The sequence below is a fragment of the Schistocerca piceifrons genome, chromosome 3 (genome assembly GCF_021461385.2).
Source record: "Schistocerca piceifrons isolate TAMUIC-IGC-003096 chromosome 3, iqSchPice1.1, whole genome shotgun sequence".
NCBI lineage: Eukaryota > Metazoa > Arthropoda > Insecta > Orthoptera > Acrididae > Schistocerca > Schistocerca piceifrons.
Window position 1 is genome coordinate 169,813,892 of NC_060140.1, and position 27,715 is coordinate 169,841,606.

General features: G+C 47.0%; 1 protein-coding gene across 1 annotated transcript in view; it reads right to left on the bottom strand.

Moving 5' to 3' along the window:
• LOC124789693 (phosphoacetylglucosamine mutase) overlaps nucleotides 1-27,715 on the bottom strand; it is a 149,434-nt gene that overhangs the window by 108,581 nt on the left and 13,138 nt on the right. Inside the window, exon 2 of the mRNA XM_047257135.1 lies at nucleotides 16,075-16,145. Coding sequence (XP_047113091.1) covers nucleotides 16,075-16,145 — 71 coding nt within the window. The remainder of the gene's footprint in view (nucleotides 1-16,074; nucleotides 16,146-27,715) is intronic.

The following is a 27,715-nucleotide window of genomic DNA, read 5'->3' on the forward strand; positions in this document are numbered from 1 at the left end:
TGCCGATTCCATGGTACGGGATGCTATTATCGGATCGCCGCCCGACAAAGAAGTTAGGCAACGTGCCCTTCAGTTGGCAAATCCAACTCTAGATGAAGTCCTATCCATCGCTCACTCTTTTGAAATTTCTTGCGCCGCTGGAGCGCAAATAGAGGCAAGGGGCGATGTCGGGGAAATACAACCTCTGTGCGATGTTGAAGAAGTGTGTGGCGTGTCCCCGCTGGCCGACGTGGTCGCAGTACGCTCCCAAGCGCAGCGTCGGCCTAACAGTACACAAACCTCTAAGAAACTGCAGCAAAACCCACAGCAACTTCCTTCATGTCCACGGTGTTTTACGAAACATTCACGAGAAGATCGTCCACAACGTTGGGCCGTGTGTCACAAACGCAAAAAAAAAAAAAAAGGGGTCATGTGTCATCCGTTTGCAAATCCGACCGCATACATGATGCTTCTGATTCTGTGTTGTCTGTCAATTGTACTTCTTCCCTTTCAGGGAAGTTATTCCTCACTGCCCAAATACTAGGTCGAGATGTTCGCATGCAGGTGGATACTGGTTCTGCTGCCACTATCATCAATTCTCAAACGTATCTTCAGTTGGGTCCTCCAATCCTGTCACCTGTCACTAGGCAATTATGGACTTACAATAAACAGAAGATTTCTCTCTTGGGACAATTTGATGCTGAGGTATCGTACAAATCTGTCGTTCGCACTGTTCCCATATTTGTGGTCGACCATAGTAACGTGGAGAATCTTTTTGGTTACGATGCCTTTCGCATTTTTGGGTTCTCCATAGATGACTCTGTCAATATCGTCTATGATGCTATTCCTTATGCTCATTTGGATTCATTGTCGACGACATTTTTGTCCCTTTTTTCTCCTGGGTTAGGCCGTGCAAATGACTTTGAAGCTCATATCATGCTCAAACCTACTGCTTGGCCTAAGTTTTTTGGGGCTCAGCCCATTCCTGTGGCCCTTCGTGATCGGGTCAAATGGGAGCTGGATCGTCTCACTACTTCAGGTGTCATGCTTCCTGTCACTTCCAGTGAGTGGTCCTCTCCTGTCATTGTCATTGCTAAGCTAAATGGTGATATTCGTCTCTGTGGCGATTTAAAAGCCACTGTAAATGCTCAATGCCTTATCGACACTTACCCTGCCTCGACCTGAGGAATTTTTCACTAAACTTGCTGGAGGCCAGTATTTTTCTAAACTTGACCTGTCAGAAGCTTATCATCAACTTCCTCTCGGCAGTTTCTGGTCCTTAACATGCCTTTCGGCTCTATCAATACCAACGATTGCCATTCGGGATTGCCAGCACCCCTGCTCTCTTTCAGCGATTCTTGGAACAATTATTGCTCACTGTCACTGGGTGTATAAATTTCCAGGACGACATTGTTCTCACTGGCTCCACCACTGACGAACATCTTCAAAATCTCTGCACACTTTGTCATGTCTTACAGACTGCCAGTCTTAAGTGTAGTCTTCAGAAATCAAAATTTTTTCAGGCATCTAACACGTACTTGGGGTTTCAACTCTCTCAGGATGGTATTCGTCCGCTTCAGCAAACTGTCGCTGCGATCGATGCCTTTCCTCGCCCTACATCTGTTAAGGAACTGCAGGCCTTCTTGGGGAAAATAGCATACTATCGCAAGTTTTTATTGTCTGCTGCTTTGGTGGCTCAGCCGTTGCATCGCCTGTTGCATAAAAACGTGCCTTTTCACTGTTCCGTACCATGCGATGTGGATTTACAGAAATTGAAGACTATGCTGAAACAGGCCCCGTGCCTGGCTACTTATCAACCTGGCCAACATCTTGTTCTTGCCACGGACGCCTCTCAATACGGCGTCGGTGCAGTCCTTGTGCACCGTTTTTCTGACGGTTCTGAACAACCCATTGCTTTTGCCTTCAAAACGCTCACGGATGCCCAACAAAAGTATTCTCGAATTGAAAAAGAAGCTTTGGCCATTACTTATGCTCTTCATAAGTTTGGCGTTTTTCTCTATGGATCCAAGTTTCATCTTGTTATGGATCACAAACCACTTGTTTCCTTGTTTCATCCATCAACATCACTTCCCGACAAGACTGCACACCGCCTCCAGCGTTGGGCTCTTTACTTGTCTCGTTTCAATTATGAGACTCATTTCCGGCCGACAGCTCAACATGTGAATGCTGATGCACTGTCTCGCCTTCCCATGGGTCCTGATCTGGCATTCGATAGGGACGAACTTTTGTGTTTCCACCTGGATGTTGCCAAACAGCGGGTTGTGGACGGGTTCCCCATCACCAGGGACCAGCTGGCGGCTGCTACAGGTTCTGACCCTACCCTCTCCCGGGTTTTACGCTGTATTCAGAAGGGTTGGCCAGATCGTCCATCCGCTAAGACTTCTGATCCGTTGCGGAACTACTACGCTTTGCGTTACCGCCTCACGGCTAGGGATGGTGTTATCCTCCTTTCCACCGAAAATGCTTCGCCGCGTGTTGTGGTACCTGCATCTTTGTGTGCTTCGGTCTTGCGCCTCCTTCACCAAGGGCACTGGGGTGTCTCTCGCACAAAGTCTCTGGCACACCGTCATGTGTACTGGCCCGGCATCGCCTCTGAAATCACACACATGGTCGCTGCCTGCGGCCCTTATGCGTCACAGGCCGCCACCCGGAAGTCATCTTTGTCACTGTGGCCTTTGCCTGAGAAGCCCTGCGAGCGTATTCATGATGACTTCGCGGGACCATTTTTAGGTACTTATTGGCTTCTCATTATTAACACCTACTCTAACTTTCCTTTCATTGTCTGTTGCACGTCGCCTACCACCGCGGCAACCACCAATGCTCTAGCACACATTTTCTCTTTGGAAGGCCTTCCCTCTACTCTTGTTACTGATAATGGTCTGCAATTTGCCTCTTCCGATTTTGAGGATTTTTGTGCCCGTCACGGCGTCATGCATGTCACGGCCCCTCCGTTCCATCCACAGTCAAATGGTGAGGCTGAACGACTGGTTTGCACATTTAAGGCTCAGATGAGGAAACTCCTGACTTCTTCTGCGGCTGCTGATGCGCTTCTCCAATTTCTGGCTTCTTACTGTTTCACCCCCATGGGCGACCACAGCCCGACTGAGCTCTTACATGGCCGACAGCCCCGCATGCTACTTCATCTTCTGCGGCCTTCCGCCTCATGGCCGCGGGTGCCTTCGCTTGGCCGGTTCACCGCCGAAGACCTTGTATGGGTACGGGGATATGGCAGATGGCCAAAATGGAGTCCTGGCCACATCTTACGACACCATGGCCAATGCCTGTACAAAATCCAGATGGACACGGGTGTTTCAGTGTGTCATTCGGACCAGCTTTGGCCTCGTGTGCCAGCAATGCCTGTTCCTGATGCAGCTACACCACCTTCGGCTCGGGATACTGGAATCTCTCATTACTCACAACGCAGTCCTCTCATCATCATATTGGTGCCAGCACAAGAACTGACGCCACCAGGAGACGTGCCCATGCAGGAACCAGATGACCATCATCTGTCGGAGCAACTCTACTCGCCTCCTTCTCCTTCGGACGCAGACACATCGCCCATGTCTCCTGTTATAACAACCGGACTTGCCATAACGGGCAGACTGGTGCATGGGGCCCCAGCAGATTCAACCCCCACGTCTCCTGTCATCTCGACCCGTAATCATCGGGGACACATCCATCCGTACGGGAAGCTTCCTCCTCGAGACTTTACGGCCAGTCAAACAACACCTATGGACGTTAGCAATCTACAGGCCACCTCCATGAAGACCTGTGCAAAAACTTCAAAGGAGGGGAAAAGTGTTGTGACTCGCCAATCTTTCAAAGAGCCGCTGCGCAGTTACGTGCGTCCTCTACATGCGGCGCTGTCTGCCAGCCATGCAGCAGCAGCGCCACCTAAGCAGCCAGCCAGCCAGCCAGCCAGCCAGCCAGCCAGCCAGCGGCCGCTAGACTTGGACTCAGTTATGATTTGACTGTTAAAGTGTACACACTTCTTACTCTGTTTACTTGATCTGTGACTTTCATGTATTGCGTCTTCCTTGAAATATATTTGTTCAACTTGAATAACAAAATCACTCTCAAGATGTTATCAGTAATTGTCTCCATGATACACTGTTCCAGTCTTATGGTGTCTGTCATGTCACTGTAGTTGGAGGACAACTTCCATAACACTGTTGTACTGACTAAACTAACTAATGACTACAGATACTGCTGTTCTTTAGATTTTCTTTATTAATACTACTGGACTGGACATTTGATTCAGGAACTGGCAGTTTACTCTCAACATTAATAAATGCACTATATTCCACATCAACAGGTGGAGAAACCTGCTTATTCTCAGAGTGATGAGCAATACTCAAGAACCAGTCGAACAAAATGTTGGCAAGCTACCTCCATCATCAGTTAACTACATTTCCTTGCAACTTTTTCAGTGAACCTCAGTCTAACATCTACTTTTCCTACAACTGGTTTTATAAGGTCAATTCACTTCAAATAGCTCTGGACACACACCTCTAGATATTTAACAGTTGTGACTGTTTCCATGCATTGCTCACCAATTCTGTAATCTAACAATACTGAGTTTTTCTGGCTATTTATGTGGAATATATTACATTCATTCCTTAATATTGAGGGTCAACTGCCAGTTCCTGCAAGAAATGCTGACCCTTTGCAGGTCTTCCTGTACTACATTTTTCTGGTTTTGTGAATTGTCATTTATATAATCATTAATGGTAATGGTTGGTTGATTACCATGGCTGGCTGAGGCTGAGTATAAGAAGGAGAAGCCAGCCACTCTGCAACACATTAAAACCTCCACCCTAAAAGCACTAGGGTGGAGGCCAGAGAGGGACAAAGGACATGCACTAAAATTTAGATCAAATGATAAAACCTACCATCACGAATAAAATGTAAAACTAAATCAGCCGATGAGGCATTGTCAGATAAAATTAGCAGCAACAAGTCCAGTACATGAAGATTTTGTCGCAGAACAGTCAAAGTGGGACAGTGCACCAGAATATGGGCCACTGTCAACTGGGTGCTGCATTGACACTGACACAGGTCTTAACAGCACAGGAGGTAGCAATGGGTCACCCAAGTGTGGCCAATGCGGATCCGGCAAAGAACCACACAGCCCCTGCGAGAGGCCTGCACAAAGGACTGCCACACATTCATAGTCTCCTTAATGGCACGCAGTTTGTTGTGCATACTGAGACTATGCCATTCTGTCTCCAAAAGCCAAAAAACCTGGCGACGTAAAAATGAATGTAGGTCAGTTATTAGAATGTCGATCTCCATAAGCGTTTTCTGTGTAGCCTGTCTGGCCAGATTGTCAGCAAGTTCCTTGCCTGGGATTCTGATGTGTCCTGAGGTCCACACAGACACCACTGAACAACCGGACCATTCCATGGCACAGATGAACTCCTGGATGGTTTGCTACCAAAGGATGACGAGGATAGCACTACTTGACAGCTTGTAGGCTGCTCAAGGAGTCAGTACACAGAAGAAACGACTACCCAGGGCATGAATGGAAGTGCTCAAGAGCACGAGATACAGCCACCAGCTCTGCAGTGAAAACACTGCAGCCATCGGGCAAGGAATGCTGTTCAATATGCCCTCCATGGACATACGCGAAGCCAACGTGACCATCAGCCCTCAAGCTGTCGGTGTAAATGACTTCATGGCCTCGGTACATCTCAAGAATCAAGATGAAGTGACAGCAGTGAGCTGCAGTTGCGGACTAGGTGTACACCATGGAGGTGTACATGTTTGGACCTCAAGTGTAGGTGATAAAGGCAAGGACTCCAATTCAGATAGAAGGGATAGGATGCGAACTGCAATTATAAGCCCAGACCTGCGCTGCTGATGCGGGAGGTGAACCACAATAGGTGGGAAAAGGAGACGGTAATTTGGATGCGCAAGAGAACTATGAACATGTGCAACATAACTGGCAAGCAGTTGTGCATGCCAGACCTGCAATGGAGAAACTCCAGCCTCCGCAAGGATGCTGCTCACTGGACTTGTCCTAAAAGCTCATGTCACTAGCCGAACGCCACAGTGGTGCACTGGGTCAAGTAGCACAATGCTGAGGGCTCCACCGAACCATAAACAAGACACTTATAGTCAAGGTGGGATTTAACAAGGGCTCTGTTGGTTGGTTCGTTGGTTTAAAGGCAGAAGAAGGGACCAAGCTACGAGCTCATCGGTCCCTTGTTCCTAATAAAACAGTGCCACAAGTTTGAGAACAAAACGAACGAAACATATAACACAAAACGAAAAGAAAGGAAAAGCCTTAAGAACAAAGAGAAGGCAACAAACACTAAAAGGAACAAAAGAGGACAAAAAAACAACAGAGAGATGCTAGAAACAGAAGAGAGTAAAACGTGAAAGCAGGTTACAGTGGCTGGCCAACCACGAGAATGAAAAGCGAAAGCCAGCCACTCTGCAACACATTAAAACCTCCACCCTAAAAGCACTAGGGTGGAAGACACAGAGGGACAAAGAACATGCGCTAAAACCTTCATAGAAGTATAAAACCCACTCTCACGGATAAAACATAAAACTAAAGCTGCTGTGGAGGCATTGTCGCCCAACACCAAAGGCAGGGTGCTGGGAAAATTAAAAGTCTGCCACAGAGTGGCTAAAAGTCGGCAGTCCAGCAAGAGGTGGGCAACTGTCATTTGGGAGCCACAGTGACACTGAGGTGTGTCCTCGCAACGGAGTAGGTATCCATGCATTAGCCACATATGGCCAACGCGGAGCCGGCAGAGGACAACTGATTCCCTGCGAGAAGTCCACATGGAAGACTTCCACACATTCATAGTCTCCTTAATGACAAGCAGTTTGTTATGCTTGCTGTTATGCCATTCCATCTCCCAAAGCCGGAAAACCCTGAGTTGTAAGACAGAACACAGGTCAGCTTAGGAGATGCCTATCTCCAGAAGCGGTTTCTGCATCACCTGTTTGGCCAGCCTCTCGGCAAGTTCGTTGCCAGGAATTCCGAAGTGTCCTGGGGTCCACACAAACACCACGGAGCAGGGGGACAGTTTCGGGGCATTGGTGGACTCCTGAATGGACACTACCAGAGGGTGGCAAGGGTAGCACTGGTCGATAGCTTGTAAGCTGCTCAATGAGTCAGTACACAGTCGAAATGTTTGGCCAGGGTATGAGCGGATGTACTCAAGAGCACGACATACGGCCGCCAGCTCTGCAGTGAAAACACTGCAGCCAACTGGCAAGGAGTGCCACTCAATATGTCCTCCATGAACATAGGCAAAGCGTGCATGACAATCAGCCATTGAGCCGTTGGTGTAAACCACTTCAAAGCCCCGGAACCCGTCAAGAATTGAGAGGAAGTGACAGCGGAGAGCGGCGGGGTTAACGGAGTCCTTAGGGCCATGCAAAAGGTCCAGACGAAGCTGCGGCTGAGGTGTACACCATGGAGGCGTATGTGAACGGGCCACAAGCAGAGGTGGTAAATGGAAGGACTCCAGCTTGGAGAGAAGGGACCGCACATGAACCGCAATCGTTAGCCCCGATCTGGGCCGCCAATGCTGGAGATGGACTGCCACAGGCGGGAAAAGAAGACGGTTATTCGGATGCGCAGGGGAACTATGAATGTGTGCTGCGTAGCTGGCGAGCAGTTGCACACATCTGATCTGTAGTGGACGGACACCAGCCTCCACCAGTACGCTGGTCACCGGACTCATCCTAAAAGCTCCTGTCGCCAATCGAACCCCACAGTGGTGCACAGGGTCTAGTAAATGCAATGTTCAAGGCGCTGCTGAACCATAAACCACACTTCCATACTCATTTTGGGTTTGGACAAGGGCTCTGTAGAGCTGAAGCAGTGTGCAGTGATCTGCACCCCAGTTAGTGTTGCTCAGGCAGCGGAGGGCATTGAGGTGCTGCCAGCACTTCCACTTAAGCTGACGAAGGTGAGGAAGCCAAGTCAACTGGGCATCGAAATCCAGTCCAAAAATCGATACGTCTCCATTATAGAGAGGGGATTGTCAGTAAGGTAAAGTTCTGGTTCCAGATGAATGGTACGATGCCAACAGCAGTGCTTAACATTTCATTCTGCGGCCGAAAACTGAAAGCCGTGGGCTATAGCCCATGACTGTGCCTTGTGGATGGCTCCCTGTAGGTGCCACACAGCAACACCAGTACTGGTGGAGCAGTACAAAATGCAGAATCGTCTGCATACAGAGAGGGTGAGACAGACAGTCCTACAGCTGCTGCTATACTGTTAATGGTCACCAGGAATAGAGATACACTCAATACAGAGCCCTGTGGGACCCCATTCTCCTGGATATGGGATATGGGGGGGAGAGACTATGGAAGGCACCAACTTGGACACGGAAAGTGCGATGTGACAGGAAATTCTGGACAAAATCGGGAGCTGGCCTCTGTATAATGTGCCAAGGATATGATGTCCTCAGGTGGTGTCATAAGCTTTTCGTAAATCAAAAAATATGGCAACAAGATGTTGGCGTCTGGCAAAAACTGTTCAGATGACAGACTCGAGGGACACAAGATTATTTGTGGTAGAACGACCCTGGTGGGAGCCACCCTGACATGGAGCCAGTAGGCCATGTGACTCCAGGACCCGACCCAATCCAACCACCGACACACCATACGTTCCAGCAGCTTACAAAGAACGTTGGTGAGGCTGATGGGCCGATAGCTATCCACATCAAGAGGGTTTTTGCCAGGTTTGAGCACTGGTATGATGGTGCTCTCCTGCCAGTGTGATGGAAAGACGCCATAACACCAGATCCAGTTGAAGATCACAAGGAGATGTTGCTTGTAGTCAGATGAGAGATTTTTAATCGTCTGACCGTATATCCGATCGGGCCCAGGAGCTGTGTTGGGGCAATGTGCAAGGGCATTGAGGTGCTCGCACTCTGTAAATGGGGAGTCATGGAGTTCACTGTGGCATGTAGTGAATGAGAGGACTTTCTCTTCCACGCGCCAATTGAGAGTGCAAAAGGCTGGGAGGTAATCTCCAACACAGAGGTGCGAGCAAAGTGCTCAGCAATTGTGTTTTCGTCAGTAGATAGCACGTCATTTATGTTAACATCTGTTGGGGTCTGGTACCCAAAAACTCATTTGATCTTTGCCCAGACTTGGGAAGGTGACCTATGGCACCCAATGGTCGACATGTATTCTCCCAACACTCCTGTTTCCGCCTTCTGATAAGCTAGCGAATGTGGGCACGGAGCTGTTTAAAGGCTATGAGGTGCTCCAGGGAAGGGTGCCACTTATGCCGCTGTAGAGCTCGCCAACACTCCTTAATTGTCTCTATGACTTCTGGCGACCACCAGGGGACTGACTTTCACTGGGGGAACCCTAAAGAACGAGGGATCACGTTTTCCACCACAGAAACAATCATTGTAGTTACCTGCTCAACCACCACATCGATGTTACTGTGTGAGGGAGATTCAGCAGTGACAGCAGAGGTGAAAGATTTCCAGTCCGCTTTGTTCAAGGCCCATCTGGGCAGGCGTCTGTGGGCCTGACGCCAGGGCAGTGACAGGAAGATGGGGAAGTGGTCACTACAGTACAGGTCGTCATGTGCTCTCCAGTGGATAGATGGGAGAAGGCCAGGACTGCAAACCGAGAGAGCAATGGCCGAATATGTGCCATGTGCCACACTGTAATGTGTGGCAGCCCCAGTACTTAAAAGTAGGAAAGGTTTAGGGAGTTGATCAACTATTGCAGCCAATGCGTTCAGAGGTACTGCACCATCTGGAGGAAGATATATGTTTGCAGACAGTTATTTCCTGTGTCGTCCTTATCCTGACAGCCACAGCTTCGAGAGGGGTTTGAAGGGGCACAGGTTCACTACATAATGAGTTCAGGACATACACACAAATGCCACCTGACACTATTATAGTTGCTACAGTGCCTGTAATATCCCTTATAGCCATGATGGGCAGGGGTCCACATTGCAGTGGTGGTGCTGCGGCCACCAGAGGGTTCCGTTTCTTAGCAGACTACTACTTGGTTTGCTTGCTCTCTCACTTCTCGTAAGGGGCTTGCTGGGAATATTTCTCTGAAGCAGCTTCAGGCACAGAGGAAGACATTGAAGTTCTTCATCCAACAGCATTTGGCTCCTTGAGCCACAGGCGAGTGTCCACCATGGCATTAGTGGAGACCTTGGAAGACAGGGCCTCAAGGGACCCCTTCTGCACAAAAAGAGTCAGAGGAGGCTGTTGATATTCCAGCAGGGGGGAGGGGACAGATGTCCCTTGTATTTGCGGAAGCCTTGCTCCCAAAGTAGGTGATTTGGGACCAACGGAGGAAGATTTGCCCCCTACCACCAAGAGGGCAGATGTATTCTGGTGGTCCAGAGGGCCCACTATTCGTGGCACGGAGTGAGGAATCACTGGCACTTGGGACGGCGATGGCGATGGTGATGGTGATGTAGCTGCAGCGTATGTCGATGTCAACAGAATTGGGTGTAATCTTTCGAATTTATGTTTAGCCTCTGTGCAACTCAACTGGTCCAGGGTCTTGTAGTCCATAATTTTCTGCTCCTTTGGGAGTACTGGGCAGTCTGGCGAGCAAGGGGAGTGGTACTCTTGACAGTTGATGCTAGTGGGAGGTGGTGCACATGGAGTATCTGGGTGCAGTGGACATCCCCTGTAAAAGCACTGGGTGAAATGAACACCCCGCCCTTCTAAATTGGCGCGGAGCTTGTCGTCAGATTGCAAGAGGTCACAATGGAAAATAACCCCTGGACCATGTTGAGGCTTTTATGGGGAGTGACAGAAACAGGAATATCACCCAGCTTGTTACAGGCGAGTAACACTCGGGATTGGGCTGGGGATGCTGTCTGAATCAAGACTGCGCTGTTTCGCAGCTTGGACAGCACTGTCACTTCTCCAAACTTATCCTCAAGGTTTTCAACGAAAAATTGAGGCTTCGTCAGTAGAAAAAGAGTCCCCATCAGTTCTGCTACAGATTAAAAACCTAGGTGAATATGGCTCTCTGCATTCTGTAGCTCTACATTCCTCCCATGGTGTAGCGATGGAGGGCAACGATTTAGGGTCATACCTGTCAACATTGTATTCTATCTTGCCCTTCTGAGAGACTGCTGGTGCCATACCGTCACCAGCAAGAGATGGCTTAGTCCACTTCATTGCAGGTCATCCGCCCTGATGCCACCCACTCCGATCAGGGGCTCTCCCCCCTTGGGTGCCACCCAGCCACAGCAAAGGCCAACTGGCATGATGGCCATTGCTGGGTGTCCTGATGCCCCAGGAAGACAGGCATCTACTCCTTGGCATATGTGGGGAGTTTACAGCTCAGGCATCAGCAGTGCGATCCCTGTGTTGTCAGGAGTCTACCACCAAATGGGTACAAGACGGCCCCACCACAACGGACTGGCTACCGTGCTGGATATTGGGTGCAGAGAAATCCAATATTGTCATGGAGCGAAAGAGGACAGGAGACAATGGAAGAAGATGACATACCCTGGAAAGTGTCCTCACCCAAATAGTTGAATCACAGGTGGAGATGCAAAGCCATGACAGAGATTCAGGAGATCAAATCTAAGGGCACTCATGCACCACGTAAGGCATCCTTCCCCATATGGCCTACATCTCTGTGGCAGGTCAAACCATAGAATCGGACCTGAACTCATAGGGCCAAAAAGTGAGAGACTCCTTTTAGTTGCCTCTTACGACAGGCAGGAATACCTCGGGCCTACTCTAACATGCAGGGGGGAATGGTAATGGTCCTATAATCCTTGGGTTACACACAAAGATACTAGAACATCTGCCATTTTTCCAGATTAAGAATGAAATGCTGAGTAAAAATCAACAGTTTTGTGTTACTTTCAAGATCATATGGCCTCTTAAATGGTTCGTTCTCATCGTTTGGTGACATTATATCAGGAAAGAAATCACCTTGGTTGCAAGTCAAAATATTTTATGTAAGAGTATTAGTGATGCCATGTCAGGAAAGAAATCATTTTGGTTGCAAACCAAAATATTTTTTGTGAAAGTTTATTACTTCTACGTAGCAAATAATTTTCAAAATCTGGAGAAAAGTCACTAGTCGTATCACTTCTATTTATATCCCTCCTCAACTTGACATATGTAGAAAGCAACATGAGTCTTTCATTATTATTGCTTCTGAAATGCAAACTGATTTTTATAGAGACTTGTCAATGTTGAATAAAAACGATGTTGCAGAACTTTTTCACAAATTTTCCTCTGCAATATCAAATCAAAATTGTATATCTGTCTTTTGAGTGTTTTTAAAAATGAGCCTGACCTACCTTCTCTTCCATTCGAATACAAATAAGGACTCCCATCAGACTCATCAATCTTGGCTGATTTTTGACAATACCAATGTTTAACCATATGCCTTAAGCCCCCACAGCTATTCAACTAATAAATAAAACTTATTTTTAATATATATATATTTTTCTGAGAACTGCCATTAGCAAATAAGGAAACTTCATTTGCTTGGTTGTTTCTTTTCTTTCCCAGTTGTAAATGTCATTCACACATGTTGTTATTGTGGTCTTCGGTCCTGAGACTGGTTTGATGCAGCTCTCCATGCTACTCTATCCTGTGCAAGCTTTTTCATCTCCCAGTACCTACTGCAACCTACATCCTTCTGAATCTGCTTAGTGTATTCGTCTCTTGGTCTCCCTCTACGATTTTTACCCTCCACGCTGCCCTCCAATACTAAATTGGTGATCCCTTGATGCCTCAGAACATGTCCTACCAACCGATCCCTTCTTCTGGTCAAGTTGTGCCACAAACTTCTCTTCTCCCCAATCCTATTCAATACTTCCTCATTAGTTATGTGATCTACTCATCTAATCTTCAGCATTCTTCTGTAGCACCACATTTCGAAAGCTTCTATTCTCTTCTTGTCCAAACTATTTATCGTCCATGTTTCACTTCCATACATGGCTACACTCCATACGAATACTTTCAGAAATGACTTCCTGACACTTAAATCTATACTCGATGTTAACAAATTTCTCTTCTTCAGAAACGCTTTCCTTGCCATTGCCAGCCTACATTTTATATCCTCTCTACTTCGACCATCATCAGTTATTTTGCTCCCCAAATAGCAAAACTCCTTTACTACTTTAAGTGCCTCATTTCCTAATCTAATTCCCTCAGCATCACCCGACTTGATTAGACTACATTTCATTATCCTTGTTTTGCTTTTGTTGATGTTCATCTTATATCCTCCTTTCAAGACACTGTCCATTCCATTCAACTGCTCTTCCAAGTCCTTTGCTGTCTCTGACAGAATTACGATGTCATCGGCGAACCTCAAAGTTTTTATTTCTTCTCCATGAATTTTAATACCTACTCCGAATTTTTCTTTTGTTTCCTTTACTGCTTGCTCAATATACAGATTGAACAACATCGGGGAGAGGCTACAACCCTGTCTCACTCCCTTCCCAACCACTGCTTCCCTTTCATGTCCCTCGACTCTTATAACTGCCATCTGGTTTCTGTACAAATTGTAAATAGCCTTTCGCTCCCTGTATTTTACCCCTGCCACCTTTAGAATTTGAAAGAGAGTATTCCAGTCAACATTGTCAAAAGCTTTCTCTAAGTCTACAAATGCTAGAAACGTAGGTTTGCCTTTCCTTAATCTTTCTTCTAAGATAAGTCGTAAGGTCAGTATTGCCTCACGTGTTCCAGTGTTTCTACGGAATCCAAACTGATCTTCCCCGAGGTTGGCTTCTACTAGTTTTTCCATTCGCCTGTAAAGAATTCGTGTTAGTATTTTGCAGCTGTGACTTATTAAGCTGATAGTTCGGTAATTTTCACATCTGTCAACACCTGCTTTCTTTGGGATTGGAATTATTATATTCTTCTTGAAGTCTGAGGGTATTTCGCCTGTTTCATACATCTTGCTCACCAGATGGTAGAGTTTTGTCAGGACTGGCTCTCCCACGGCCGTCAGTAGTTCCAATGGAATATTGTCTATTCCGGGGGCCTTGTTTCGACTCAGGTCTTTCAGTGCTCTGTCAAACTCTTCACGCAGTATCATATCTCCCATTTCATCTTCATCTACATCCTCTTCCATTTCCATAATATTGTCCTCAAGTACATCGCCCCTGTATAGACCCTCTATATACTCCTTCCACCTTTCTGCTTTCCCTTCTTTGCTTAGAACTGGGTTTCCATCTGAGCTCTTGATATTCATACAAGTCTTTCTCTTATCTCCAAAGGTCTCTTTAATTTTCCTGTAGGCGGTATCTATCTTACCCCTAGTGAGATAGGCCTCCACATCCTTACATTTGTCCTCTAGCCATCCCTGCTTAGGCATTTTGCACTTCCTGCCGATCTCATTTTTGAGACGTTTGTATTCCTTTTTGCCTGTTTCACTTACTGCATTTTTATATTTTCTCCTTTCATCAATTAAATTCAATATTTCTTCTGTTACCCAAGGATTTCTACTAGCCCTAGTCTTTTTACCTACTTGATCCTCTGCTGCCTTCACTACTTCATCCCTCAAAGCTACCCATTCTTCTTCTACTGTATTTATTTCCCCCATTCCTGTCAATTGCTCCTTTATGCTCTCCCTGAATCTCTGTACAACCTCTGGTTCTTTTAGTTTATCCAGGTCCCATCTCCTTAAATTCCCACCTTTTTGCAGTTTCTTCAGTTTTAATCTACAGGTCATAACCAATAGATTGTGGTCAGAGTCCACATCTGCCCCTGGAAATGTCTTACAATTTAAAACCTGGTTCCTAAATCTCTGTCTTACCATTATATAATCTATCTGATACCTTTTAGTATCTCCAGGGTTCTTCCATGTATACAACCTTCTTTCATGATTCTTAAACCAAGTGTTAGTTATGATTATGTTGTGCTCTGTGCAAAATTCGACCAGGCGGCTTCCTCTTTCATTTCTGTCCCCCCATCCATATTCACCTACTATGTTTCCTTCTCTCCCTTTTCCTACTGACGAATTCCAGTCACCCATGACTATTAAATTTTCGTCTCCCTTCACTACCTGAATAATTTCTTTTATTTCATCATACATTTCTTCAATTTCTTCGTCATCTGCAGAGCTAGTTGGCATATAAACTTGTACTACTGTAGTAGGCGTGGCCTTCGTATCTATCTTGGCCACAATAATGCGTTCACTATGCTGTTTGTAGTAGCTTACCCGCATTCCTATTTTCCTATTCATTATTAAATCTACTCCTGCATTACCCCTATTTGATTTTGTGTTTATAACCCTGTAGTCACCTGACCAGAAGTCTTGTTCCTCCTGCCACCGAACTTCACTAATTCCCACTATATCTAACTTCAACCTATCCATTTCCCTTTTTAAATTTTCTAACCTACCTGCCCGATTAAGGGATCTGACATTCCACGCTCCGATCCGTAGAACGCCAGTTTTCTTTCTCCTGATAACGACATCCTCTTCAGTAGTCCCCGCCCGGAGATCCGAATGGGGGACTATTTTACCTCCGGAATATTTTACCCAAGAGGACGCCATCATCATGTAATCATACAGTAAAGCTGCATGCCCTCGGGAAAAATTACGGCTGTAGTTTCCCCTTGCTTTCAGCCGTTCGCAGTACCAGCACAGCAAGGCCGTTTTGGTTATTGTTACAAGGCCAGATCAGTCAATCATCCAGACTGTTGCCCTTGCAACTACTGAAAAGGCTGCTGCCCCTCTTCAGGAACCACACGTTTGTCTGGCCTCTCAACAGATACCCCTCCGTTGTGGTTGCACCTACGGTACGGCTATCTGTATCGCTGAGGCACGCAAGCCTCCCCACCAACGGCAAGAAAACTTCCTTCATTCCTCACAACTCAGTCTAAATCAGTACCAGGGAAGCTTTTGGTTCTCTCACCAAGGCCACAGCCAACATCGATCTTGTCCTCTTAAAAGTGTACTTATATATTCTGTGTGTGTGTAATTTTGAGATTTACTTACAATAACAAATTCAATACCACTGTAAGATAATCCAGGTAAAAAAAAAATAAATAAAAACTTTAATATGGAAACTGCATGTTTCGACTGTACCATATCAGTGACCAACAGGTGAAAAATTTAAACTGATAATCTTACCTCCTTTTGTCTTTGATCTTAACACTGCTAATAATCCCATTCTGTACATCACATGGTCCAGGGTCTCGGCTCTAAAAAAAAAAAATGAAAAACAAACAAAAAGCTTATGTGTGCTTGACAATCATTTAACATGACCAAGGTTACTTTTCTGTATCAATAAGGAGATAAGAGAAAAGTAAAGAAACCACACAGAGGGGGCTTTTAGCATGAGTTCTAGCATTTATCAAATCAAAAATGAACAAAGCAACAGAGGAATATTTATATACAATAATGCTGGCAGCACTAATGAAAAATCAGTTACAACTTAAGCTGATAAAACAGCATGTGAGAAGATTCAATAACAAAACCGCTTGCTGCGTGTCATACAGAGCACAAGGAATGAAAAATGGATTTCTCACTCCTCTTACCAACACCATACACGAAGTTGGAAGCTTTCATTTTACTCATCACAATGTCAAGATTTATGTTTACATGTGTGAATGTGCAGTATCCCATGGCACCACAGCCACCAATCACACACTCGTGTACTGAGGGTTGCCAAAGCTCTGGCCCGCTTACAATGCTGCTCCTGCAGCTCAGATGAAAACAACCCGCAGCAACACACAAGTACACTCGGTTGTTGACAACCGAACCTCCAGCAACCACAACAGAGCCATACGGCATCAGTCTCACTGCCATCGTGGCACTACCTCACTCCTGTGAGTCACATGCCTTTACTGGTATCCTCCTCGCAGGTGAGTATTTAGGTCACAACCCGAGCTCTCTGCAGTCAGTTCACACTTCAAGCTTTATGTCGACCACACATGGTGGTCCCTCAATAGGAGTTCTTTCATTGAGAGCATTCTATACTCCTGGCTCTATGATGGTTGTGCCTGGTGGTTCATCAATCAGAGTTCTACCATTGAGCACCCTCTATACTCCATGCTCTACACTGTCTGCAACTTGTGGCCCTGCAATCGGAGCCCACTGTAGCGCATCACTTTGTGGGACTTTATTTCTGAACTCACCGCCCTATGAGACAATATCACCACAGGCTTCATTAAATATGTACATCTCTGTGCAATCTCTGTGATTACCTAGTAGGATGTTCCAGTGCAACAGTAGTGCTTTCTTACTGGAATGTTCCAGTGCTCCAATGATTAACTATCAAACTGAACCCCATAGCGCCAATTGACACTGCAAGAAACAGTACAGTACTGATGACGATCACTGTTTGTTCCCTCACTGTCATACTGCAATGGTGAAGACGATAAATTTTTGCTTTAAGATTGTCCCACACTACCATGGCAACAAGGGTCACCATTTGCTCTCTCCTTGTCCAACTCCAATAGTGATAAGGATCATCATTTGCTCCCTCCTTGTCCCATTATAATGTCAATGATGATCAAATCGACATTTGCACCCTCCTTGTCCCAACAATGGTAATGAGGATCAAAGATTGCAATGTTTAGTCAGTGTCTGCTGCACCAACTATTGAAGATTCGGCATTCTCATCTCCACTACAATGGCCATCAGGAGACTTGGCTTAGAGATTATGTCCCCACAGTGTGCATTATTTTTTGCTTTGAGCTTACTCAGAGTAACCTTCAATATCTGGGCACTATTTCAGTATGTTGCTGGTTTTTTCTGTATCACATGTGTGCTGTCAAAACCCGCTGCCTCTATTAAGTTACCTCCTTGGTAACTCCGATGCTTTCACATATGGCATTATTCAGTTCCTTCACTGAGGTACTGATCTTCTACCCCTGCCCTAAGCCCACTCGGAATTCAATATCTCTTATGCCAATTTTAATGCTCCAGTGCACAGTCTATATCTGTGGCATCTTCCTCACTGCCCATCCATCCTCTTCCTCCTCGCACTCTCAGTGTTCACCTGCACATAACAAATTTTCTGGTGGTCTCCATGCTGTTCCTCAACATCTTACACACTTTTTGGCATCCTCCACAGCACTCCTCAACACCTTCTGGCCTTCCTATTCTTATCTACATACTCAAAGCCTTCAGTGCACCTGCCACCTCATGGCCTTTCCCCACCTGTCGTGTGCAGTATCTTTCCAAATTTCCTCTAATCCACACTCACATGTGATTTCCTTCCCTTTTCTGTTCCTCCAGTGGCATCTTTTTGCAGCAATAGCCCTTTCCAGAACAGTCTCGCCGGACCCATCTGCACCGCTGCCAGACGCCATTGCCGCATGGCAGCATCGTCTTTGGCAGCAGCACTGCCTCTGGTGGCAGCAGCACTGCCTCCGGCATCACACTGCAGACTCTACACAATTCCAGTCTGGTATCGCAGGCCATCCACCTCTGGCTATGCCCGACCACAACCCATTCTCATTGGGTCCCTTGCTGCACTACTACGCGGGGTCTCCATGTTTTTCCTGGCATCCTGCTATCCTTCCTCATAGACTGACAACCCCCCCCCCCCCCCTCATTCTCTTGCACAGTTTCCACACTAGCACCATGATGCACCATAGCCATGATGCACCAGCACCACACACCATTAGTCACAGATCCAATCAAGTCATTTGGCACAATTCCCCAGTACCATTCACTGGCTTTCGCCATTGCGAGCACCCATCCCCTCGACTGGCTCCTTCCTCCAGCAGCATCATCATCTTCAAGATGTTATTCTATCTCTTCCCTTGAGGGCAGGGAGAGGGGGGAGGGATAAGGATTGCTGTATTCCCTGGTGACACCGCCACAAACCACACATGGTTGAGTATTGCAGGATGCCTCAGCTTGTCCCACTAACAAGACTTCCTCTGGAGCTCAGACGAAAACAATCTGCAGCAACACACAAATAAATCAGGTCATTTTGAATCTAGTCGTTTATAACTAAACATCCACCAGCTGCCATGGTACGGTGTGGCACTAGCCTTGCTGCCAGAGGCTTAAGAATTGGCCTAAACAGCACTGCCACTGTGGCAAGAATTTGTTTCCATGAGTCATTTGCCTCCATCATTATCCTTCTGCTATATGAGAATTCATGTCACCAACCAACTGTTCTGCGGGCATTTCACACTCCGGGCTTTACACCGAATGCACTTAGTAGTTTCTCAATTGGAGTTCTTTCACCAAGTGTGCTCTATGGTCTCGGCTCTATGCCGTCTGCGCCTAGAGCCTAGACGTCCATCAGTCAAGATTTTCTCCACTGAGTGTCCTCTGCGCTCTCTGCTCTAAATTAGTCATCCTTAACAGTCCATCAATTGGAGTCCACCACAGCTCATTGCTTTGCAGGACTTCATCTCAGAGCTCACTGTCTCACTGGACATGTCCACATATGAAAAACTTTGTGCAATGTCAGTTATGAACTGCTAGGACATTCCCGTGCAATGTCAGTGCTTACCTGCTAGGTCATTGCAGTGCTTCATCAGTTAACTATCAGACTGAATTGAGTAGTGTCAACTCACATTCTAGGATTCTGTTTATAGTATTTTGTTTATCATACTCAATAAAGTTCCACTGTTATCGGCTACTTGGGCACAACAATCATAATGTTTTGTTACCCTTGTAATGAACATTACGGAATGCAAATCTAAAAATTTTACTAAGAGCAGAAAGAAAGAAGATGTAGGATTATTATAAACAGCTAATTCATAGACTACAGAAAATAGCCACAAAAGAATATGACAATATATAAGACTATTGTGGATCTGAAACACAGCAGCACACACAAAATTACAGGACATGTTGCAAGTATCTACAGTACATGGTACAATCACTGATTTTCTACATAACCACACTCACTCAATGTGTTCTTGAAGTATAAAATAATACTGATAGATATACCAGAAGAAGAAACCCGATCATATCACTGCAAGAGAAGGGAGCACTTCAGTTTGACCCACTGTGCAAAATACACATCTGCTTCAACAGTACTGGCTTTGTCACACACGCATCCCTCTAAACCAATAAAAAAATAAATAAAAAAAAGGCTTGTAGTGTATCATTGTTCAGGAATAATATCATCCTATGAATGTGCTGCACTCATGCATGCATGCTCTCTCTCTCTCTCTCTCTCTCTCTCTCTCTCTCTCTCTCTCTCTCTCTCTCTCTCTCTCTCCCCCTCCCTCCCTTTGTGATTATTTTTGTCTGGAGTTAAGCTGGACGAGAGAATAATATCAAGTTCTGGAAACAGATAATTCTGGCTAAGACAGGGAAGGTATTAAGAGAACTATAAACAGAAAAATGCCCCACAGACATCGCCCACTCAAAGCCAAGATGGGGCAGAAAAAGGCAAAGGTACAAAAAACATGAGGGTGAAACAATACAGGCACAGACAGGGATTCCACTGGACGAATTTCAGTTTTACCAAGAAATGCTGTGTGCGTAATACATAGTATAAAGGAGGATAAAAAGACAAGAACCAAAGCTCTATATCTCGAGCTACATCTACATCCATAATCTGGAAGCCACTGAAGTGCACGGTATGGGTACTTCAGATTGCATTAGCAATTCATCCCATTCCATTTGCATATAGAGCACTGGCTATGCATGCATTATTAACCTAAGTGTGTCTCAGCAGTCACTATGAAAGCAACACATGGGCAGTTGTCGTATATTACTAGATTCCTCACTTAACACTGGTTTTTGGTACATTGTTAAAATGGTTTTTGCAGGATAGTTGGTGTCATCTTCAAGCAACTACCAGTTCAGGTTATTCAGAGTTTCCACGACTCTCTACCTTGTGTCTAACAAACATGTTGTCATTCATGCTGAGTGATATTCATTCAATGTCCCCAACTATACCTATTTGGTACGAGTCTCACACATTTGAAATATATTCTAGGACGGGTTGCATGAGTATTTGTCAGCAATTTCATTTCTGGGTGAAGTAACAGTTCCAAATGTGACTGATATTGCAGTCATGGGGTACTATGTTTTTGCATTTTGTAAAGTGCAGTGTTTTACATTTCTGAACATTTAAGCTGAATTGCAAATCTCTGTATCATTCTGAAATGTCATCAAAATGAATATCTGTATACCGTTTTCAGACACTGCTTCATTATAGATAACAGCATCATCTGCAAAATGTCTTAACATTGTGTGCCAGGTGACTATTGTACAATATATGCAGCAATGGTCCCAACACACTTTTCTGGGGCACACCTGAAGTTACTTCTACAACTCCTGATGACTCTCCAACAAAAGCGCATAATGAGAAATACATAGATGTTCATGATCATTCAGAGCACTTAAAGCTCAAACTATGTGTCTAATCCGCCCTCTCTTTTTCTTCTGGCAGCTTTAATGAGGGCAGAGGGTTATATTTGTTAATTTCAAGAAAGTGTATGACTCAATAAACTGAGGATCAGTATTTAATATTTTGGAAGAGTATGGAGAGGGTGACATATCCAGGAACCTAATAAAGAGATCTGCATGAACACTGCATCAAATGTGACATTCACAAAAAATATCTTAGGAGCATTTGAGATCAAGACTAGCAGACAAAGTGATGAATATTCTTCACTTCTCTTCAGCTGTGTTTTGGAAAATGTTATTGAAGACTGGCATGAAATACTGAGTCAACACACAGAGGATCAACTTTGGCTGGACCCAAAGCCAAAACAGTATATATTGACCATCTACATAGAAGTAACAACACCTACTCAGAAATTAAAATGCTTCAGTGATACAAGGAAGCAGATGAAAGAGTAAGTCTACAGGTTTCCTTAAATATCACAACAACTATATTTCGAACTTCAATAATGGATCAAACTGAATGAATATTATCCAAAGATAAACTGAATGGGACAATAAAGTCAGATATATAGATGTACTGGTTCCAAAAAATATGGTTGGTTGGTTGGTTGTTTGAGGTTAAAGGGACCAAACAGCAAGGTCATCAGTCCCTTGTTTCAAATAGACTCCATTCTGCTAACGGGACATCTCAGTATAGTCAGAAAAATAAAACGGATAAAGGGGAAACGTAAAAGGTCAGTCACGATGTCATTAGTAAAAACAAATGAGGGAAGTTGGCAAGAGAACGAACCCAACACTATGCTGAAACAGCATAGGCAAGACCACCTGTGACTTAAAAGGTACAACTGCTATAATGCAGAAAGTACGTATGGGAATAGAAAAAACTAACCAAGCCTTAAAAAGAAGGGGTAAAAACAGAGTAAAAGGGAAAGAAAAGAGGATTCCGGCCAGGGAGGTGAATCGGGAATCTCTGAACACTGCCTACAGTGGGAGACACCCAAACACTCACCGCCCTGCCCCAACACCAGAGGGAGATTAAAAACTTTAAAACTGAGAATAAAAACCACTCTCCCGGAGGAAACCTAGAACCAGAGAGACCATCCGGGAATCGTCAGCCAACATCAAAGGTAAAGTGTGGGGGAGTCTGTACTTAGCACGCAGAGCCAAAAGAAGGGGGCATTCAACCAAAATGTGGGCCACTGACTGGAAGGCTCCACAACCACATAGCGGGGGTGGCTCATCACGCAAAAGGAAACCATGGGTCAGCCTGGTATGGCCAATGCGGAGACGACACAGTGTGGTCGAGTCCTTGCGGGAGAGGCTAAAGGAAGAACGCCATGGGCCTGTATTCACCTTAATGGCACGAAGTTTATTAGACAGTGGAGTAGCCTCCCAAGAATTGGCCCATGACTGTGCAAAGTGGGATTTGATGTGAAGCCGTAAATCCGCTGCAGGAGGGGTTACGGAAAACGGGGGGTAAGTAACTGCTCCCCCAGCCAAACGATCAGCGAGCTCATTACCCGGGATACCCACATGGCCCGGGACCCATAAGAAGTCAATGGAACAAGCAGCACGGTGAAGATCAGCGAGATGGTCATGGATGGCAGAGACCAAGGGATGGCGCGAAAAACACCGGTCAATAGCAAGAAGGCCACTCATCGAGTCCGTACATAACAAAACGCGGTTGTGTTGGGATTGTTTAATAAAGGTAAGGGCCCGGGAAATTGCCATCAATTCCGCAGTAAACACCCCACATGTAGGTGGCAGCAGATGATTTTCCGTTCCAACAGAGGACGTGAAGGCATACCCAACATGATCAGCAGATTTCGAGCCATCAGTGTAAAAAATAACAGCATCCCGAAACTCCCATAAAATTTGGCGGAAAAAGGTACGGAACACCACCGGGGGGATGGAATCTTTCGGTCCGCGGCGGAGATCCATCCGAAGTCGAGGCCGAGGAACTAACCAAGGAGGGGTGGAGGGGAGGGAGCGAGGAAGACAGGACAAAGAAGGAAGCCGAAAATCACGGGTAAGAGACGCAAGGCGCAGCCCAACCGGTAAACCCGCCCGAGGGCGGGAGTCAGGCGGGCGACGTCCATGGTCTGGGAATAGGATAGAATAGGAAGGATGAGCGGGAGAAGAACGGATAGTAAGGGCATACGACACCAGAAGCTGGGACCGCCGAACAGAAAGGGGGGGGGGGATCCCAGCTTCAACCAGGAGACTATCAACAGGGCTAGTAGGGAAGGCACCGGTGGCCAAACGGATACCACGATGGTGGACTGGATCCAGCACGTGCAGCGTGGAAGGAGCAGCTGAACCATAAACTTGACAACCATAGTCCAAACGTGACAGAACTAGAGCACGATAAAGACGGAGGAGGAGGGAACGGTCCGCACCCCAGGAGGAGTGGGCAAGGAAGCGAAGGACATTGAGTTTACGGAAACATCCTACCTTCAGGAGTCTGATATGGGGCAGCCAAGTGAGCTTGTTGTCGAAAAGAAGACCTAGGAAACGAAACTGTGGAACCACAGGCAATCTTTGTGCAGCGAGATAGAGCTCTGGATCAGGGTGGACCGTAGTACGGCGACAGAAGTGGACCACCCGCGATTTTAAAGGAGAGAATTGAAACCCGTGGGAGAGGGTCCATGCAGAGGCACGCCGTATAGCCACCTGGAGCTGCCGTTCTGCAGATGGCATCGAGGAGGAACTAACCCAAATGCAGAAATCATCCACATACAGGGCAGGGGCGACCAAGGGACCGACAGAGGCCACAAGTCCATCGATAGCAATGAGGAAAAGAAGGACACTCAAGACAGAACCCTGTGGGATGCCCGTCTCCTGGGTCCGTGGAGAACTAAAAGCAGTACCAACTCGAACTCTGAATGACCGATGGATCAGGAACTGGCGGATAAAAATCGGGAGTGGGCCCCGAAGACCCCACTGATGAAGGGTTAGTAAGATGTGATGGCGCCAGGCCGTGTCATAGGCCTTGCGAAGGTCAAAAAACACTGCAACCAAATGGCGGCGCTGGGAAAAAGCCTGCCGAACTGCGGATTCCAAGCGAAGCAAATGATCGAATGGAGATCGTCCCTCTCGAAAGCCACACTGGTAAGGGGACAATAGATCCCGAGATTCGAGGACCCAAGTGAGCCGACGGGCTACCAGCCGTTCAAGTAACTTACAACCAACATTGGTCAAACTAATTGGCCGATAGCTGTCAACAGATAGGGGGTTCTGACCAGGCTTAAGGACAGGAACCACAATGCTATCCCTCCACTGAGAAGGGAAGTCACCCTGGAGCCAGATACGGTTAAACACCCGAAGAAGATGGTGCCGTTGTGGAGCACTGAGATGTTGAAGCAGCTGGTTATGAATGGAATCTGGGCCAGGAGCCGTATCATGAGAAGCAGATAGAGCAGAAAGAAATTCCCATTCAGTGAAAGGTTCGTTGTAAGATTCTGACTCACAAGTGGTGAAACATAAGGTGACAGCTTCAGCCTGCTGTTTTTGATGAAGGAAAGCAGCTGGATAGGAGGCCGACGCTGATGCCACTGCAAAATGGGTCGCAAGATGTTCTGCAAGAACTAATGGGTCCGTAGAAATGCCATCTGGGAGGTGAAGGCCTGGGAGGGTGGACTGCCGATGGCAACCTTGGAGAGAGCGAAGTGTAGCCCATACCCGTGACAGAGGGACAGTGGAACCAAGGGAAGAAACGAATCGTTCCCAACATATCCGCTTGCTCTGTTTGATTAAATAACGGGCTTTAGCGCGAAGGCGCTTAAAGGTAGAAAGGCTGGCTACAGATGGGTGCCTCTTAAAGTGTTGCAAAGCTCGACGGCGATCACGGATGGCAATGGCAATGGCCGTACTCCACCACGGGACTTGCCGACGACGAAATTGTCCAGATGAGCGCGGGACAGCAAGGTTAGCAGCGCGAACAATCGCGTCAGACACGTCACGTAGGACGTCATCAATACAACCCGACAAAGAGGGAGAAAACTCGACCTGTGCAGTATATAGAGGCCAATCGGCGCGGTGGAAAGACCAACGAGGTAACCTCTCCATCGGGGAGCGGGAAGGGAGCGTGATAATCAACGGGAAATGGTCACTATCACAAAGGTCGTCGTGTGGCGACCAGTGTAATGAAGGGAGGAGAGAGGGAGAAGAAAGAGAAAGATCAATGGCAGAAAAGGTACCATGACCAGCACTGAAATGAGTAGGGGAGCCATCATTAAGAAGGCACAGGTCGTGGTCTGCAATAAATTGGTCGATAAGAAGACCTCGTCTAGATGGAAAGGCACTGCCCCACAAAGGATGATGAGCATTAAAATCCCCAAGGAGGAGGAAGGGAGGAGGAAGTTGCTGAAGAAGGGTGGTTAAGGCAGCAGGTGTAAGAGTCCTGTCAGGAGGGAGATAAAGATTGCATACTGTGACTGCAGAGTCTAAGTGGACCCTAACAGCAACTGCTTCCAATGTAGTTTGGAGAGGAATCCACGTGCTAGCAATGTCTGTACGGACCAACGTACAAACGCCACCAGAAGCCCGCAAGGGTCCGACCCGATTTCGACAGAAAACACGGAACCCACGGAGGGTCGGTGAGTGAGCATCAGTAAAATGAGATTCCTGGAGAACCACACAAGCTGCTGAGTAGGACGAAAGAAGGGATTTCAATTCCGGAAGGTGACGATAGTAGCCATTACAATTCCATTGGAGAACCACAGAACGATGGTTTAAATGAGGGCTGAACACGCTAAATCCAGTCATACCGCCGGGTCCCCACCCGTCACCGACAAGGAGGGGGCGACATCCATAAACGACAGGTCAGAATCCGGTTGTGAAGCCGGGGAAGGGACCTCCGGTGACACCAGAGGCTCTTTGTCCCGGGACTTATGTTTCTTCTTCTTTTCAGGCTGAGTTCGAGGAGGGCTGTGTGGCATAATGGAGCCAGCTGCAGCAAGATCAGGAACAGAAAGTGACCGGGCGACCTGGGGGCCGATAGACCGCGGCTCTCGCGGTCGCCGCGCTGCAGCAGACCTTTGACCTGGAAGGTGCCGGGAAGGGGCATCCCGGGAGAGGCGCCCTTGACCGGCAGACGCCGAAGGAGTGGGACACTTCTCCGGCTGGGGAGGGGGAGCAGCGCCCAGGGGAGAAGGTGTGGGAGCCGCAGGGGAGGGGGGAAGGAGAGGGGTCCGGGATGGGGGTAAGGAAGGGGGAGGAAGGGAGGAAGATGTAACCAAGGCGTAACTAGATGTCATGGACACAGGGTGCAATCGTGCATATTTCTTACGGGCCTCTGTGTAGCTTAAACGATCAAGAGACTTATACTCCTGTATCTTTTTTTCTTTCTTATAGACTGGGCAATCTGCTGAACGTGGAGAATGACTACCATGACAATTTACACATACAGGAGGGGGAACACAGGGACTCCCCTCATGGAGTGGACGTCCACAGTCACCACAGAGAGGGTCCTGGGTACAGCGAGAAGACATGTGGCCAAAACGCAAGCACTTAAAACACCGCATAGGAGGTGGGATGTACGGCTTCACATCACAGCGATAGACCATAATCTTAACTTTCTCAGGAAGGGTATCCCCTTCAAAGGCCAGGATAAAGGCACCAGTATCAATACGATTATCTTTAGGACCCTTCTGAACACGCCGAACAAAGTGAACACCCCGCCGTCCGAGATTGTCCCGAAGTTCCTCATCAGTTTGAAGGATGAGGTCTCTGTGAAAAATCACACCTTGTACCATATTTAGAGACTGGTGAGGGGTAATGGACACGGGAATTGTGCCAAGATGGGTACAGGCACGAAGGGCCGCAGATTGGGCAGCCGAAGCAGTTTTTATCAGTAACGAACCCGACCGCATCTTGCTCAGGGAGTCCACTTCGCCGAACTTGTCTTCAATGTGTTCCACAAAGAATAAAGGTTTGACACTGGTGAAAGTATCTCCATCAGTCCTGGTGCAAACTAGATAACGGGGGAAAGGTTTTGCCCCTAGACGACGGGCCTGACCCTCCTCCCAGGGGGTAGCCACGGAAGGGAAGGCCGAAGGGGCAAGAGAAGCAGCACTTGAGGAATCAGTACCACGCAGAGAGACGGCCGCAGAAGAGCGGCCAGAGGTTTGGACCCTTATGCGTTTGATCTGCGTAGCGTCCGCCCTGATACCACCCACTCCGATCAGGGGCTCTCCTCACGGGCGCCACCCAGCCACAGCAAGGGCCGTCTGGCACGGCGGCCATTGCCGGGAGTTCCGATGCTCCAGGATGACGAGCAACCACTCCAAGGCATGCATGAGGAGGTCACAGCTCAGGTATCAGAAGTGTGATCCCTGTGTGTTCAGGGGGCTCAACCATAAGGGTACATAGCGACCCCACCACACGGGCTGGCTACCGTGCTGGCTATGCACCCTAGCATCAGACAACGACGTAGAAG